General features: G+C 41.0%; 1 protein-coding gene across 1 annotated transcript in view; it reads right to left on the bottom strand.

Annotated features, from left to right (window-relative positions):
• The window catches only part of poglut2 (protein O-glucosyltransferase 2), an 85,069-nt gene that overhangs the window by 47,715 nt on the left and 23,106 nt on the right, over positions 1-14,248 (bottom strand). The window contains exon 4 of the mRNA XM_051926350.1: positions 6,352-6,429. Coding sequence (XP_051782310.1) covers positions 6,352-6,429 — 78 coding nt within the window. The remainder of the gene's footprint in view (positions 1-6,351; positions 6,430-14,248) is intronic.

Genomic DNA, 14,248 nt, shown 5'->3' with positions numbered 1-14,248 from the left:
GTAAACTCTTTCAGAATAACTCCATTCTACCGGTCTTTAAAATTCTGATTGGGATGCCAATGGACTTTCTAATTTTTTTTATACGATGAACTGCTGCATGTGACAGTTTCTTTGTTGCTCTTTTCGCTATTTTCATTGATTCGTGATTTTCTGTGCATGTTGTGGATTCACAAAATTAAATCATTTCATATGATTTCACGGATTATATTTATTTAGTGTATTTTTGAGCAGTTTTTTATCCACCTTAATAAAAAGGTAAAAATACTGTATGTCTGTCTCTCCATCCGGTTCCTTTGTCTCTGTTATTCCAAAGGATGGTGCATTACAGTTTTAGTAATAAAATGAATTGCATTTTGCATTCCAACACATGGTGCATCAGAAATGTTAACACCGCTTCTACAAATTTCATACCAAATGGCATATAACAGACACATATGCATTGCACTTGTCATTCCAATAGATGGCACACCACAAGCATCAGCACTGCTTTATGAACCCCATGCTAAATGGCATATAACAAAGACATATGTACTGCATTTGTCATTCTAACAGATGGCACACACAACCATTAACACTGCTAATTGAATCCCATACCAAACTAGCATATAACAGACACATATGCATTGCACTTGTCATTCCAATAGATGGCGCACCACAAGCATTAACACTGCTTTGCGATTCCCATACCAAACAGCATATAAAAAGACATATGCATTGCACTTGTCATTCCAACAGATGGTGCACCACAAGCACCAACACTGCTTTATGAACCCCATGCTAAATGGCATATAACAGAGACATACAGTATGTATTGCATTTGTCATTCTAACAGATGGCACACCACAAGCATCAACACTGCTTTACGAATCCCATACCAAACTAGCATATAACAGACACATATGCATTGCACTTGTCATTCCAATAGATGGCGCACCACAAGCATTAACACTGCTTTGCGATTCTCATACCAAAAAGCATATAAAAAGACATATGCATTGCACTTGTCATTCCAACAGATGGTGCACCACAAGCACCAACACTGCTTTATGAACCCCATGCTAAATGGCATATAACAGAGACATACAGTATATATTGCATTTGTCATTCTAACAGATGGCACAGCACAAGCATCAACACTGCTTTACGAATCCCATACCAAACAGCATATAAAAAGACATATGCATTGCACTTGTCATTCCAATAGATGGCACACCACAAGCATCAATACGGCTTTATGAATCCCATACTAAACGGTATATAACAGAGACATATACATTGCACTTGTCATTCCAACAGATGGCACACCACAAACATTAACACAGCTTTTACAAATCCCACACCCAACGGCATATAACAGAGACATATGCGTTTTACTTGTCATTCCAACAGATGGTGCAACACAAGCATTAACACTGCTTTACAAATCCCACACCCAAAAGCAAATAACAGAGACACATGCATTGCACTTGTCATAACAGCAGATGTACCCCAAACATTTGTAGTAATGCGTTTTCTCTCTTGAACTACGTGCACTTTCAGCTACTTTCCTCGGTGTTCATGTGTGGGCAAACATTATTCACTCTCGCACCCTCTCTCGAGGTTGTTCCCATAAAGACTCCTTCTCAGACTTTGTCATCATTTTCGAGGTGACTTTGGCGCCCCTTGTCCACTTTCATACTTGCCATCTCTGAGGGCAAATCTGCACATGCCTCCCGTGTCGTTTCTCCAGGTGCATCTCACACATGCACTTCCTCTTTCATTGCATCACCAAAGCCAAACTGACCAATCACACTGCTTAGACGGACTGGACACACAGACCTTGGTGTTTTATTAAATAGTAAACATTTTTTTCTATATAAAATTTTGCTAAATTAAGTTAATAGTGTCAGACATCTATCATGTAATATTGGCCTGTGTCCTACTACTCAAAGTATACATATTTGTTAATGTGCTTTAATGTAATTAGGGCAATAGGGCAGCATGGTGGTACCATAGTTAAATCCCGGGTTTGAATCCTGTCTCGACCAACATCTGTGTGGAGTCAGCGTCTTGTTTCTGTGTCGCCATTTCCCCCTACCCCAGGTACTCTTGTTTGCCTCCCACATTCCAAAAATGTATGGTTTAAGTTAAGTGAAAATTCAAAATTAGATAGATAGATAGATAGATAGATAGATAGATAGATAGATAGATAGATAGATAGATAGATAGATAGATAGATAGATAGATAGATAGATAGATAGATAGATTATTGTGAGTGGGCACTTTGGTGGACTGGTGCCCAGTCTAGTGTTGGTTCCTACCTTGCACTTAGTGCTGCCAGGGTTAGTGGTAGCCCCATGCGACCCTGAATGTTACACAATAATAATGCAGAGTACACCAGAGGTTATGGAACTGCTCTGTATAACAATATAATGAACTGAATTGTTAACCTTCCCCCAAAATCATCTTTTTATTAATATTAAGGCAACCTGAAAGAAAACGTTCTTAGCGTTGTAACTACTCAGCACAATACAATAACTGAGTCATTAGATGATTGCACTTGAGGATGAGCCCCCATTCTCCCAGCTTTCCTTCACAGCTGTGTCATTCGGCTTTTTACGAGTAAATACTGCCATCTAGAGTCGACAACTGAAAATGGCAAAGTGATATTTGCAGAACTGTACAATTTAGAGTTACCAAAAAAAAAAGTATTAGAAGTTAACATTTAAACTCAATTATTTAAAATCCGGAGAGCACGTGTGCACAAGTGGCTGTGTTCAGACTCCACCACCAACTTGCCTGCCTGGGCTCCAAGTGAAGAGAATGTGTAAATAATTGAAATGCATCCTGATCATGGGAGTCACCTTAAGCACAGGCTTCTACCAAATACACAATACACTGAATTTCCACATATTGTGTAGTGAGAAGTCAAGTAAAATGACACCTTTCATTGGCTAACTAAAAAGATTACAATATGTGAGCTTTTGAGGCAACCCAGGCCCCTTCTTCAAGCAAGATGTGATACAGAAACTGGAGTTCCTGTGTTTATATACTCACTAAAACAAGTAACAACATTGGTGAATCTTTAAGTGAGACATCTTAAATGTAAAAAATTAATAGACCTCTTCAGGCTAAGATTCATTTAACAAGAGAGAAGAACAATGTATGGTCAAGATCTTTGGATAAGATGACTGTCCAACAAAGTCTTTTGAAGTTTCTGATGAGTTTTTCCATACAATGTGGATCTGTAGTCAGGTTGTCTGTCCTCATAACTGGCCATATGACCAATGTCTCTACTCAACCCATGTTGTAATGTGTTCAATTTTAGCCTGAGTTTAACTTCTCATTCTTTCTTCTTGCTGTGTTCTGAAGTTGCCCATAAGCCCTGTGACTTTAAAGTTCCTCTCACAGTGTCCATGGCTGTTGAAGTGGGCCGCTACAGGAACATCTGTGTGGTCACGTTTAATGTGGAACCTGTGTAAATTCATTCTCTGGTGGAGTGTTTGTCCAGTTTCTCCCACATAGAGTGCAGTGTCAGGACATTTCACACACATGATTAGGTAGACCACATTAGATGATCTGCAGGAAAATGATCCCTTTATGTGATGTTCTAGCCGGCAGTGTTTGGTCATCGTTTAGCATTGGCTGAAGTTGTTTTATAATTTTTCAAAGTGCTTCAAGATGTGGGTTGTAGGTGACAACAAGGGGGATGTGGTTCTTGTTGTCTTTGTTTTTATATTCCAGAAGGTGGTCCCTGGGTATGGCATTAGCTCTTCTTATTTGAGTGTCTGTTGTATTAGGGGTATAACCTTGTCTGATGAAATCTTGTCTAAGCTCCCGCAGTTGTTTATCCAGGTCTGTCGGGTCTGAGCAAATATGATTGTACCGTATTGCTTGGCTGAAAATAATGGAGCGCCTTATATGCTTGGGGTGGAAGCTATCACTTCTCAGGTAGGTCCGTCTGTCTGTTGGTTTGTGAAAAACAGAAGTTACATGGGTGTTGTCTTTCAGTTGAATGGTGAGAGAAAAGAATGGGAAGTTAAACCCGTGCTAAAATTGAACACATTACAAGATGGTCTGAATAGACACAAGAGCTTTATGGCCAGGTAGGAGGATTGTTTGCATCTCTCAGACTGACAGACAACCTGACTACAGATTCACATTGAATGGAAAAACAGATCTGAAACTTCAAAAGACTTTGTTGGACAGTCATCTTATCAAACGATCTTGACCATACATTGTTCTTCCCTCTTGTTAAATGAATCTTAGCCTGAACAGGTCTATTAATTTTATATATTTAAGATGTCTCACTTAAAGATTTACCAATGTTGTTACTTGTCCTAGTGTGTATATAAACAGAGGGAACTCCAGTCTCCGTATCACATCTTGCCTGAAGAAGGGGCCTGAGTTGCCTCGAAAGCTCACATATTGTAATCTTTTTAGTTAGCCAATAAAAGGGGTCATTTTGCTTGACTTCTCACTACATTCATAATAACTAACACGGTACAACACCTTAATACTACATACAGTCATATATGTAGTATAGGGAAAGTTTGGGAACCCCTCTTAATTCTTTGGATTTTTGTTTCTCATTGGCTGAGCTTTCAAAGTAGCAACTTCCTTTTAATATCTGACATGCCTTATGGACACAGTAGTATTTCAGCAGTGACATTAAGTTTATTGGATTAACAGAAAATATGCAATATGCACGATAGCAAAATTAGACAGGTGCATAAATGTGGGCCCCCCAACAGAAATATGACATCAATACTTAGTTGAGCCTCCTTTTGTCCTCTAGACGCTGTCCTCCTATAGCCTCTGATGAGTGTCTGATTCTGGATGGAGGTATTGTTGGCCATTCTTCATACACAATCTCTCCAGTTCAGTTCAATTTGATGGACAGCCTGCTTCAAATCATCCCACAGATTTTCGATGATATTCAAGTCAGGGGACTGTGACGGCCATTCCAGAACATTGTACTTCTCCCTCTGCATGAATGCCTTTGTAGATTTCCAACTGTGTTTTGGGTCATTGTCTTGTTGGAATATCCAACCCCTGTGTAAGTAACTTTAACTTTGTGACTGATGCTTGAACATTATCCTGAAGAATTTGTTGATATTGGGTTGAATAATCCGACCCTCGACTTCAACAGGGGCCCCAGTCCGTGAACTAGCCACACAGACCCACAGCATGATGGAACCTCCACCAAATTTGACAGTAGGTAGCAGGTGTTTGTCTTGGAATGTGGTGTTCTTCTTCCACCATGCAAAGCGCTTTTTGTTCTGACCAGATAACTCCATTTTTGTCTCATCAGTCCAAAGCACTTTGTTCCAAAATGAATCTGGCTTGTCTAAATGAGCATTGGCATACAACAAGCGACTCTGTTTGTGGCGTGAGTGCAGAAAGGGCTTCTTTCTCAGCACCCTGCCATACAGATGTTCTTTGTGCAAATTGTGCTGAATTGTAGAACGATGTCCAGATACACCATCTGCAGCAAGATGTTCTCGCAGGTCTTTGGAGGTGATCTGTGGTTGTCTGTCACCATTCTCACAATCCTGCTCATATGCCGCTCCTGTATTTGTCTTGGCCTGCCAGACCTGCTGGGTTTAACTGCAACTGTGCCTGTGGCCTTCCATTTCCTGATTCCATTCCTTACAGTTACAGAAACTGACAGTTTAAATCTCTGAGATGGCTTTTTGTAGCCTTCCCCTAAACCAGGAGACTCAACAATCTTTGTTTTCAGATCTTTGGAGAGTTGCTTTGAGGATCCCATGCTGTCACTCTTCAGCGGAGAGTCAAAGGGAAGGAAGCACAACTTGTAATTGACCACCTTAAATACCTTTATATCTCATGATGGACACATCTGTCTATGAAGTTCAAGCCTTAATGAGCTCATCAACCAAGTAATCAGCATTGAGCAGTGACAGACATTCAAATCAGCACAATGACAAGGGGACCCACATTTGTGCACAGCCAGTTTTTCACATTTGATTTAATTTCATACAACTAAATACTGCGTCACTAAAAATCTTTGTTCGGAAAACACCGCAGTACTCCTAGGAAATGAAAGACAGACCACTGTTATCTTTATTGTTGAAAGGAGAGTCAATTATTATGCGGGCTGAGAGGGGTTCCCAAACTTTTTCATATGACTGTATATTGCGTGATATACGTCATATTAAGTTCTGTAGAGAAATCCATTGCTGGAATAGCAAGAGAGATGCAGAGAAACAACTTCAGTAAACTCATCTCTCCTGACCTGCCAGCCATGGACACAAATCACAGAAAGCAGAGAAAGCAATTCCAGCTTGGCTTTGACATTTATATTTCTGTATCCTAAAATGTGCTGGCTTGAGCCCGGGACATACTTACTTTGCGAATGAGAGACAATAGGATGGCATCCATGAATATATGAAAGCCAACGTGCTCTCCATAGGTTTTAAGGTAGACCTGCAAATTCAGAAAGAAAAAACAACTTAGTTTAAGGAAAAGAGAAAAAGATCTGTCTAAGATCCGAAACATTCAATTTTATATCCATCCAAACCCACTTAATCCAGTAAACAGTCATGGCAACAGGAGCCTGAAGTGGCTGCAATGGCAGATTTAGGTATGGGCGACACGGGCGCCAAAAATTTAGAATGGTGATTACAGCCTGAGCCGGTCAATCCATTATGAAAGCTAAGTGGCATTGGTTCTGGACACCAAGGGTCGTTGAAGTCTAGAGATACTATTTGTGCGCTTACACCTGAGGGGCACCATTTTTGAAAGCGAAGGGGTGGCACGCTTTGTAAATTCTCTGGTATGTACACAGAGAGGCTCCATTTATGTAAATGTAGGGGACCATGGGCATCAAAGTCTAAAATTGCTGACCACCCCGCTATGGAACCCAACTGGCACCACATACCCCAACCAACTCGGGTACAGTTAAAAATGGGCTTTGAGCGGCACTGGCTGGCTGAATCAGTAACAAGGCAGAAACCAACTTGTAGGGAGTGCCACACACACACACACACACTTTTTCTCATTTGACCAATTTAAAGGAATATGATTTTTTTTATGTTACTTACTCCATTAATTTGTAATGATGGCAGAGACAAATTTTTAATGATGTTTTCACAACATGCAGAATGGAGATCGCAAAGTTTCTGATATAACAAGCATCTATGGTGACCAACGCTGGAGAGTAGCAAAAATTATCAAAAATGTCCACAAAAAGAAAAAACTCATGCTACTCGAATTGCATAACCCAACTGTCAAGTTATCCAGTTGTGCGCTCACAACGTCCCAAATGCGTGTATTTTTACGTAATTTATTTTAACGTAAGCCGTCCTAATTTGGGGTGCTCATAAGACATAGAACAATTTACTTCAAGAGGTAGAAGCACATAAATAGCCAAGAGAATTTGTGTCAAATATTTGAAATGAGGCCATGTGCTCCCAACTACGTTGTGCGTGTTAAAGTTGTCTGTGAAGAGCTCCCTGTTTAAATGCGGCTGCCAGTCGTGAACTGGGCCCTTCGGTGCACAGCATTATGATTTTTTATAAGGTGTAGCTACATAGTTAGTGTTGTCAAATGTCAGTACTGAGTGCGTCTCGTTTCCATTGTCCCGTTTGCTGTTTATGTGTGTCTATCAGTAAGTGCGATGATGGAAGAAGACCACAGCCTCTAACCTGGAAAACACCTGTTCATTATTAATCAATTACAGCCGTCACAGGACTATTTAAGTAATCAGAGAGGAGAGAGGAAGAGAGAGGAGAGGAAAAAGGAGACCATTCGTTTTCAACCACGTATCAACTTACTTGCTGTTTTTTCACATTGCGCCTTTGCACCAGTTTGTTTTTCATTTTGCAGGACTGTCTTTCATCCTTCATCTGCTGAGATCCCGGGGTCGATTTGTCGATCCACCATACGCCGAGGAATCACGGTGAGGTTGCTCCATTTGCCGGGAAAATCAAACAACGCATTTTTCTCTAGTCCAGTCATCCGTATTCAGGACAGTTTTTATAACTGGACTCAAGTTCACGATCATTCCGTATATCATTCATTTTTTTTTATTCGTGTTGTTTGTTATATGTTACAGGGGCAAGGGAGGGTTTTGTTGTATTTATCTATGGTGGTGTCTCGTTGTTGATGTGGTGGAGGGATATTTATATTTATATATGTTTATCTTTCTATTTTTGCATTTGTCGTGTTGTTTCATTTAATACATTTAATCAGTTTAATTTTACATATCTGCTTTTGTGTGCTTATATTTACACCGTCGATTGTGGGGGAAAAGTTTCATTTGTTAGAGGTACGGCTTGATAGTTAGATTTAATCTCAGTCAATTATCCAGGTCACAGGTCTTGGAGGTGTAGCTGCCGGCTGGGTAAGGGGTCGGCCGTTACAAAGGGAAACAAAATTACAAAAGAAAACCCTTGGACATTGATTCAATAGGAACGGCCTACTCGGAATCACTGTCCGAATAGTAATTATGTGGTGGTGGAGGAGCATTTCTGCTTCTCTCCGTTCACAGTCCATCTTATTTTCACGATGCTGTCGTTTCCTCTCACGATCTCTTCTCAACCTTTCTCCAATCTCGCAGGTTGCTTTGTGGCAATCCAAAGAGTAAGGAAGAACCAATGCTTCTTTCTTGAACTCCAAACGCCAACTTAATGGAAGATCACAGAAGTGTGTCCGACTTATATACTCTGACTGCCGACTCTAAGAAGTGGGTGAACATTCGATTTGGACGAAGTGCTGCCAACGACGGTCGATAGAAACAAAAAGAAAACACCACAGTCTCGACAACGAAGCAGGTGTCGACGCCAGATCTGAACACAAAGAGTGCTATCGACAGTGTTTATAAACAAAAGTAACAACCAAGGCAGTGTCAGGGGAACATGAATTCACAGACAAACAAAGATCAAGATCCAAATGAAGATTATATATAAAGATTAGTTAATTTAAAGCACAACAATTTGTTCAGTTTGAATGTCTGTGTTTTGAGGTGTGACTGGAGTACTACAGTCTTCAGTAGTATAAGCCTGGAGGAGATTCTTAATGCAATGCCTATGTTTTAGCTGTCTCTCTACTGCCATCTAGTGCTTCTTCTTCTAATTCATTCGCGGACAAACAAAGATCAAGATCCAAATGAAGATTATATATAGCAGGGGTAGGCAACGTCGGTCCTGGAGTGCCACAGTATGTGCAGGTTTTTGTTCCAACCCAGTTCCTTAACGAGAACTCAATTATTGCTGATGAAGCACATATTGCTTAAGTGACATTTTAATGCTTCATTTTAGTGGTCTCGCTTGTTAAGGTTCTCCAACCTTAATTGCTTATTTCAATCTTAAACTGCTGCATTCAGTGTTTTAATTGCTCCTTATTAGCAATAAGATGTAAAACAGGGGTAGGCAATGTCGGTCCTGGTGAGCCGCAGTGGCTACAGGTTTTCATTCAACCCAATTGCTTAATTAGAAACCAATCATTGCCAATCTCAGACCTTATTTAATTTTATGGCTTGTTAGTCTGTGCAATGTAAGGCTTTTATATCGTAGATTTTTTTCCTTTCCAAGGATATCATACAAATGATTTGAAGCCTAAAACAGATCTGTCACATTTTTCTATTAAGTGTTTTATTAAATCAAACCGTGCATGATGAACACACACAGATGTAATTGGAAAAAAGCTAGCTGGAGAACTGCTGGCTGCTTTGTCTTTTACATCTTATTGCTAATAAGGAGCAATTAAAACACTGAATGCAGCAGTTTAAGATTGAAATAAGCAATTAAGGTTGGAGAACCTTAACAAGCGAGACCACTAAAATGAAGCATTAAAATGTCACTTAAGCAATATGTGCTTCATCAGCAATAATTGAGTTCTCGTTAAGGAACTGGGTTGGAACAAAAACCTGCACATACTGTGGCACTCCAGGACCGACGTTGCCTACCCCTGCTATATAGAGCTATGTGCTTCAAAATAAAAGTTAAAAGTCTAAAAATTCTCAATTGTAATAGGAATGTGTCATTTTTCACCGTCTCATGGAGGTCCATAGAGGGCTAGACCCCTAATAACAGGATCTTTTTCGTAACTTTGACCTGACCTTGAAATATTTTAACCCTTAAACCGTCGGAACCGGCTATAGTCGGTTCCCAATGCAATTTGCCAGCACGCTGAAGCCAAGTATATTCGGCAAAGTACATTCATTGAACGTCGCAACCCGCTAAAGTAAGTTTCCAGTGCAATTTGGAAGCACGCTGAAACCGAGTATATGCGGTGACGTACATTTGGTGACGTACATTCATTGACGCTGCAACCGGCTATAGTCGCTTCACAAAGCAATTTGCCAGCACCCCATAGCTGATCAGTCTGTGCCGTATATTCGTTGAGCAGTCAACTCATGACCACTGCCAGCCCCGGCAGCACTGCAGCCTCAGTGTCTCTGGGATTCAGCCGCTACACTAGACGAGCCTGACAGCGTCAGCATTGGCCTCTGTGTGTGCTTGCGTGCAGCCAGTTGAAGCGCAGTTGGCTCTGTGATTTATTGAATTTGATCAATGGCGTCAGTTGCACCTTCTACATATAATAATTGATTGTTGCAGTAGTTTTTACAGGTTCATTGGCAGTGTGTAAAATGATCAGTGTTGCAGTAATGGTGATGCTCTTTGCATGAAAAAAAATACGTGTTCATTTAAAATTTCACATTTTCTTTGTGAATTGTAACATTTACTTAAAAAGTGCAGCAAAAAAGTATTTGGCATCCAGGGGTGCATTAACCCCCCAAGTATGTGGCGGTTTAAGGGTTAAAATGATAACACACACACATACTTCTGTTTGAAATTTGTCACTTTTGACCCTTTGTGAGTGGCACTTGGTGGGCTAGGACCACCACTCAAGAATCCATCCATCCATTATCCAACCCGCTATATCCTAACTACAGGGTCACAGGGGTCTGCTGGAGCCAATCCCAGCCAACACAGGGTGCAAGGCAGGAAACAAACCCTGGGCAGGGTGCCAGCCCACCGCAGGGCACACACCAAGAACAAAGTAGACAATTTAGGATTGCCAAAGCACCTAACCTGCATGTGTTTGGACTGTGGGAGGAAACCGGAGCACCCGGAGGAAACCCACACAGACACGGGGAGAACATGCAAACTCCACGCAGGGAGGGCCCGGGAAGCGAACCCAGGTCTCCTAACTGCAAGGCAGAAGCACTACCACTGCGCTGTCGTGCTCACTAATGAATCCAATATCAAAAATGTTATATTCATGATCAGCAACCCCGAAACAGCATAAAACAACACTCCACGTCTGTACGGTACCAATCCCCATTTTCTTGAAGTTTTACTTTGACCCCTTGTGTCCCATTAGGGGGCGAACCCCTGGGGTTGACTTATGTGGCCTGCACATCTTTAAGTCCTTCTGATCATTTTTACTGGAGACAACTGTTACTTTACTCATTATCATAACGGCGTAACTTCCTGCACAAAATACTGTATATTCCAAAGATTCGGACGTGAGCGTCAATAGGCTTTGCACCCTATGAACCAAGTTTCTCCAAACTATTCAATAACATTTCAGTAATTATTTACCTCCCTGATGCTGATCTTTCTGATTATAAAATAGGTCATTACAATAGCAAATGACGAGAAGAATTCAGAATGAACTGTAAAATTACGATACTTGAGGGTTCCTCTTGAGTGCCTCTTTCTCTTAGATAGATAGATAGATAGATAGATACTTTATTAATCCCAAGGGGAAATTCACAATCCATGTCCAAGTAGTAAAAAGTGTCCATACTGATACAAAAACAATATTAAATTAAAGAGTGATAACAATGCAGGTATAACAGACAATAACTTTGTATAATGTTAACGTTTAAACCCCCACCCCCCATATGGAATTAAAGAGTCGCATAGTGTGCTGGAGGAACGATCTCCTCAGTCTGTCAGTGGAGCAGGACGGTGACAGCAGTCTGTCGCTGAAGCTGCTCCTCTGTCTGGAGATGATCCTGTTCAGTGGATGCAGTGGATTCTCCATGAATGACAGGAGTCTGCTCAGCGCCCTTCGCTCTGCCACAGATGTCAAACTGTCCAGCTCCGTGCCTACAATTGTGAATTTCCCATCGGGATTAATAAAGTATCTATCTATCTATCTATCTATCTATCTATCTATCTATCTATCTATCTATCTATCTATCTATCTATCTATCTATCTATCTACAATAGAGCCTGCCTTCCTCACCAGTTTGTCCAGGCGTGAGGCGTCCTTCTTTATGCTGCCTCCCCAGCACACCACTGCGTAGAAGAGGGCGCTCGCCACAACCGTCTGATAGAACATCTGCAGCATCTTTTTGCAGATGTTGAAGTACACCAGCCTTCTAAGGAAGTATAGTCGGCTCTGTCCTCTTACACAGATCATCAGTATTGGCAGTCCAGTCTAATTTATCATCCAGCTGCACTCCCAGGTATTTATAGGTCTGCACCCTCTGCACACAGTCACCTCTGATGATCACGGGGTCCAGTAGGGGCCTGGTCCTCCTAAAATCCACCACCAGCTGTTTGGTTTTGCTGGCGTTCAGGAGTAGGTGGTTTGAGTCACACCATTTAACAAAATGGCATGATTTGGCTCAAAAACTAATCAGCACATCGTCATCTCATAACAGGCTTAAGTTTCATCCCGGCCATTTTAGCTTTAGACCAACATCAAGAAAATGTGACACATAGACACGCACACAGACAGACAGACACCCATCATTGAGATATCAACATTTTCTTTATCAGGTGACCCTAAAATGTCAAGATCTGTCAAAAAATTGGAGATCGAAATTTTTGATGAATCTAAAGCTTTTCCCTCCTCTCCCACAGACGATAGGTTATGGTGGAGGAGGACGCAAAGCAAAATAGCCAAAAAAATGACAGTTTTTCGGGTCTAGAGAACTTAAACTTGGAGGGAACCCGAAAAAACTCACCCACTTACATAACGAAACATCAAGACGAGTCAAACGGTATATCACATGAGGGGGGTTTCTCATAAGGTGCCAGTCAAGATGATGAAACAAAATGCTTTCAAAGCGTTCAGAAGTCATTCTGAAGAACACAATAAACCATCTCTGGAAAACGCTCTTGTGAATGAAAAAGGAATACGTGAATATGTGAACGGGTATTTGAATTGAAGACCCTCCTGTCAGCATTACATTTGTATCCACAGCTGTGAGCTACAACTGGAGTACTGGGGGATGATTTAGCGGCAGTCTGTGACACCGCACAGGTGAATTGTCCTTCTGCTTGCCTTCACGAGAATACAACATATAATCGTTCTATAACGTTACGTGGCAACCTATTCCATGTGTCTGTGGTTTTCTGTGTGTAGAAAAACATCCTAATGTTTTTGTGAAATTTCCCCTCAAAAAGTTTCCAACTGTGTCCTCGTGTTCTTGATGAACTCATTTTAAAGTCACCGTCTCGATCCACTGGACTAATGCCCTTTATAATATGAAACACTTCAGTCAGGTCTCCTCTTAAACTTCTGCATTCACTATTTTAATGGATCCTTATCTCTGTATATATAAAATCCAACATCTGTCTGTGTGTCTGTCCACTTTTCACGAGAGAACTACTTAACGGATTTAGATTGCGTTTTTTTCTATAATTTGCTTGAACATTCCGGTTGATTTTGTGACTTCTCTCATCTCGCCAGGAATCACAGTTTGCTTGCACGAGCGACATATTCACGGTAATCTGAGACAGAGGCTGCAGGCCGAGGGGAGGGGGAAGCGCGACATCAGAAATGGGGATTTGGTCTACCTCTGTGTTTCGGCGTGTAACTTGCCTCTGCTTAGCTACCGATACCTTTTTGTTTATTGATTTTTAAAGTTTCTCCTGTGTCACTATTACGTGGGTGGAGTCACGGGGGACCGCTAGTTAGCAAGAAGATGAAAATGACAAAGGAGCCAGCAGTTCTAAATGTAGCTTGTTTCTGTTTACACCTGTGTAGATTCATCAGGCTTTAGTTGGTTTAATAAAATACTCAGAAAGGAAACTAATGAGAAAGCGAAAAACTGAAAATGACTCCTTTGGATTTGGATTTGGACTTATTTGGATGATATCAAATAATGATAGTTGCTTCTAATTAAAGCAGCTGGGATGGAACAAAAACCTGCTGCCACTGCAGGTTTCCAGGACCACCGTCAATGATCATCCTTACTTTAAAAGTCAGCACAGGTATGTCTTCCAGATTTTTTCCCTAAACCTGAATACCAACAAAGCTACCAAGATTTTGTCTATTA

Source organism: Erpetoichthys calabaricus, chromosome 4 (genome assembly GCF_900747795.2).
Source record: "Erpetoichthys calabaricus chromosome 4, fErpCal1.3, whole genome shotgun sequence".
Classification (NCBI taxonomy): Eukaryota; Metazoa; Chordata; class Cladistia; order Polypteriformes; family Polypteridae; genus Erpetoichthys; species Erpetoichthys calabaricus.
The sequence above is the reverse complement of the archived record's forward strand: the minus strand, read 5'-3'. Positions and strand labels throughout refer to the sequence as shown.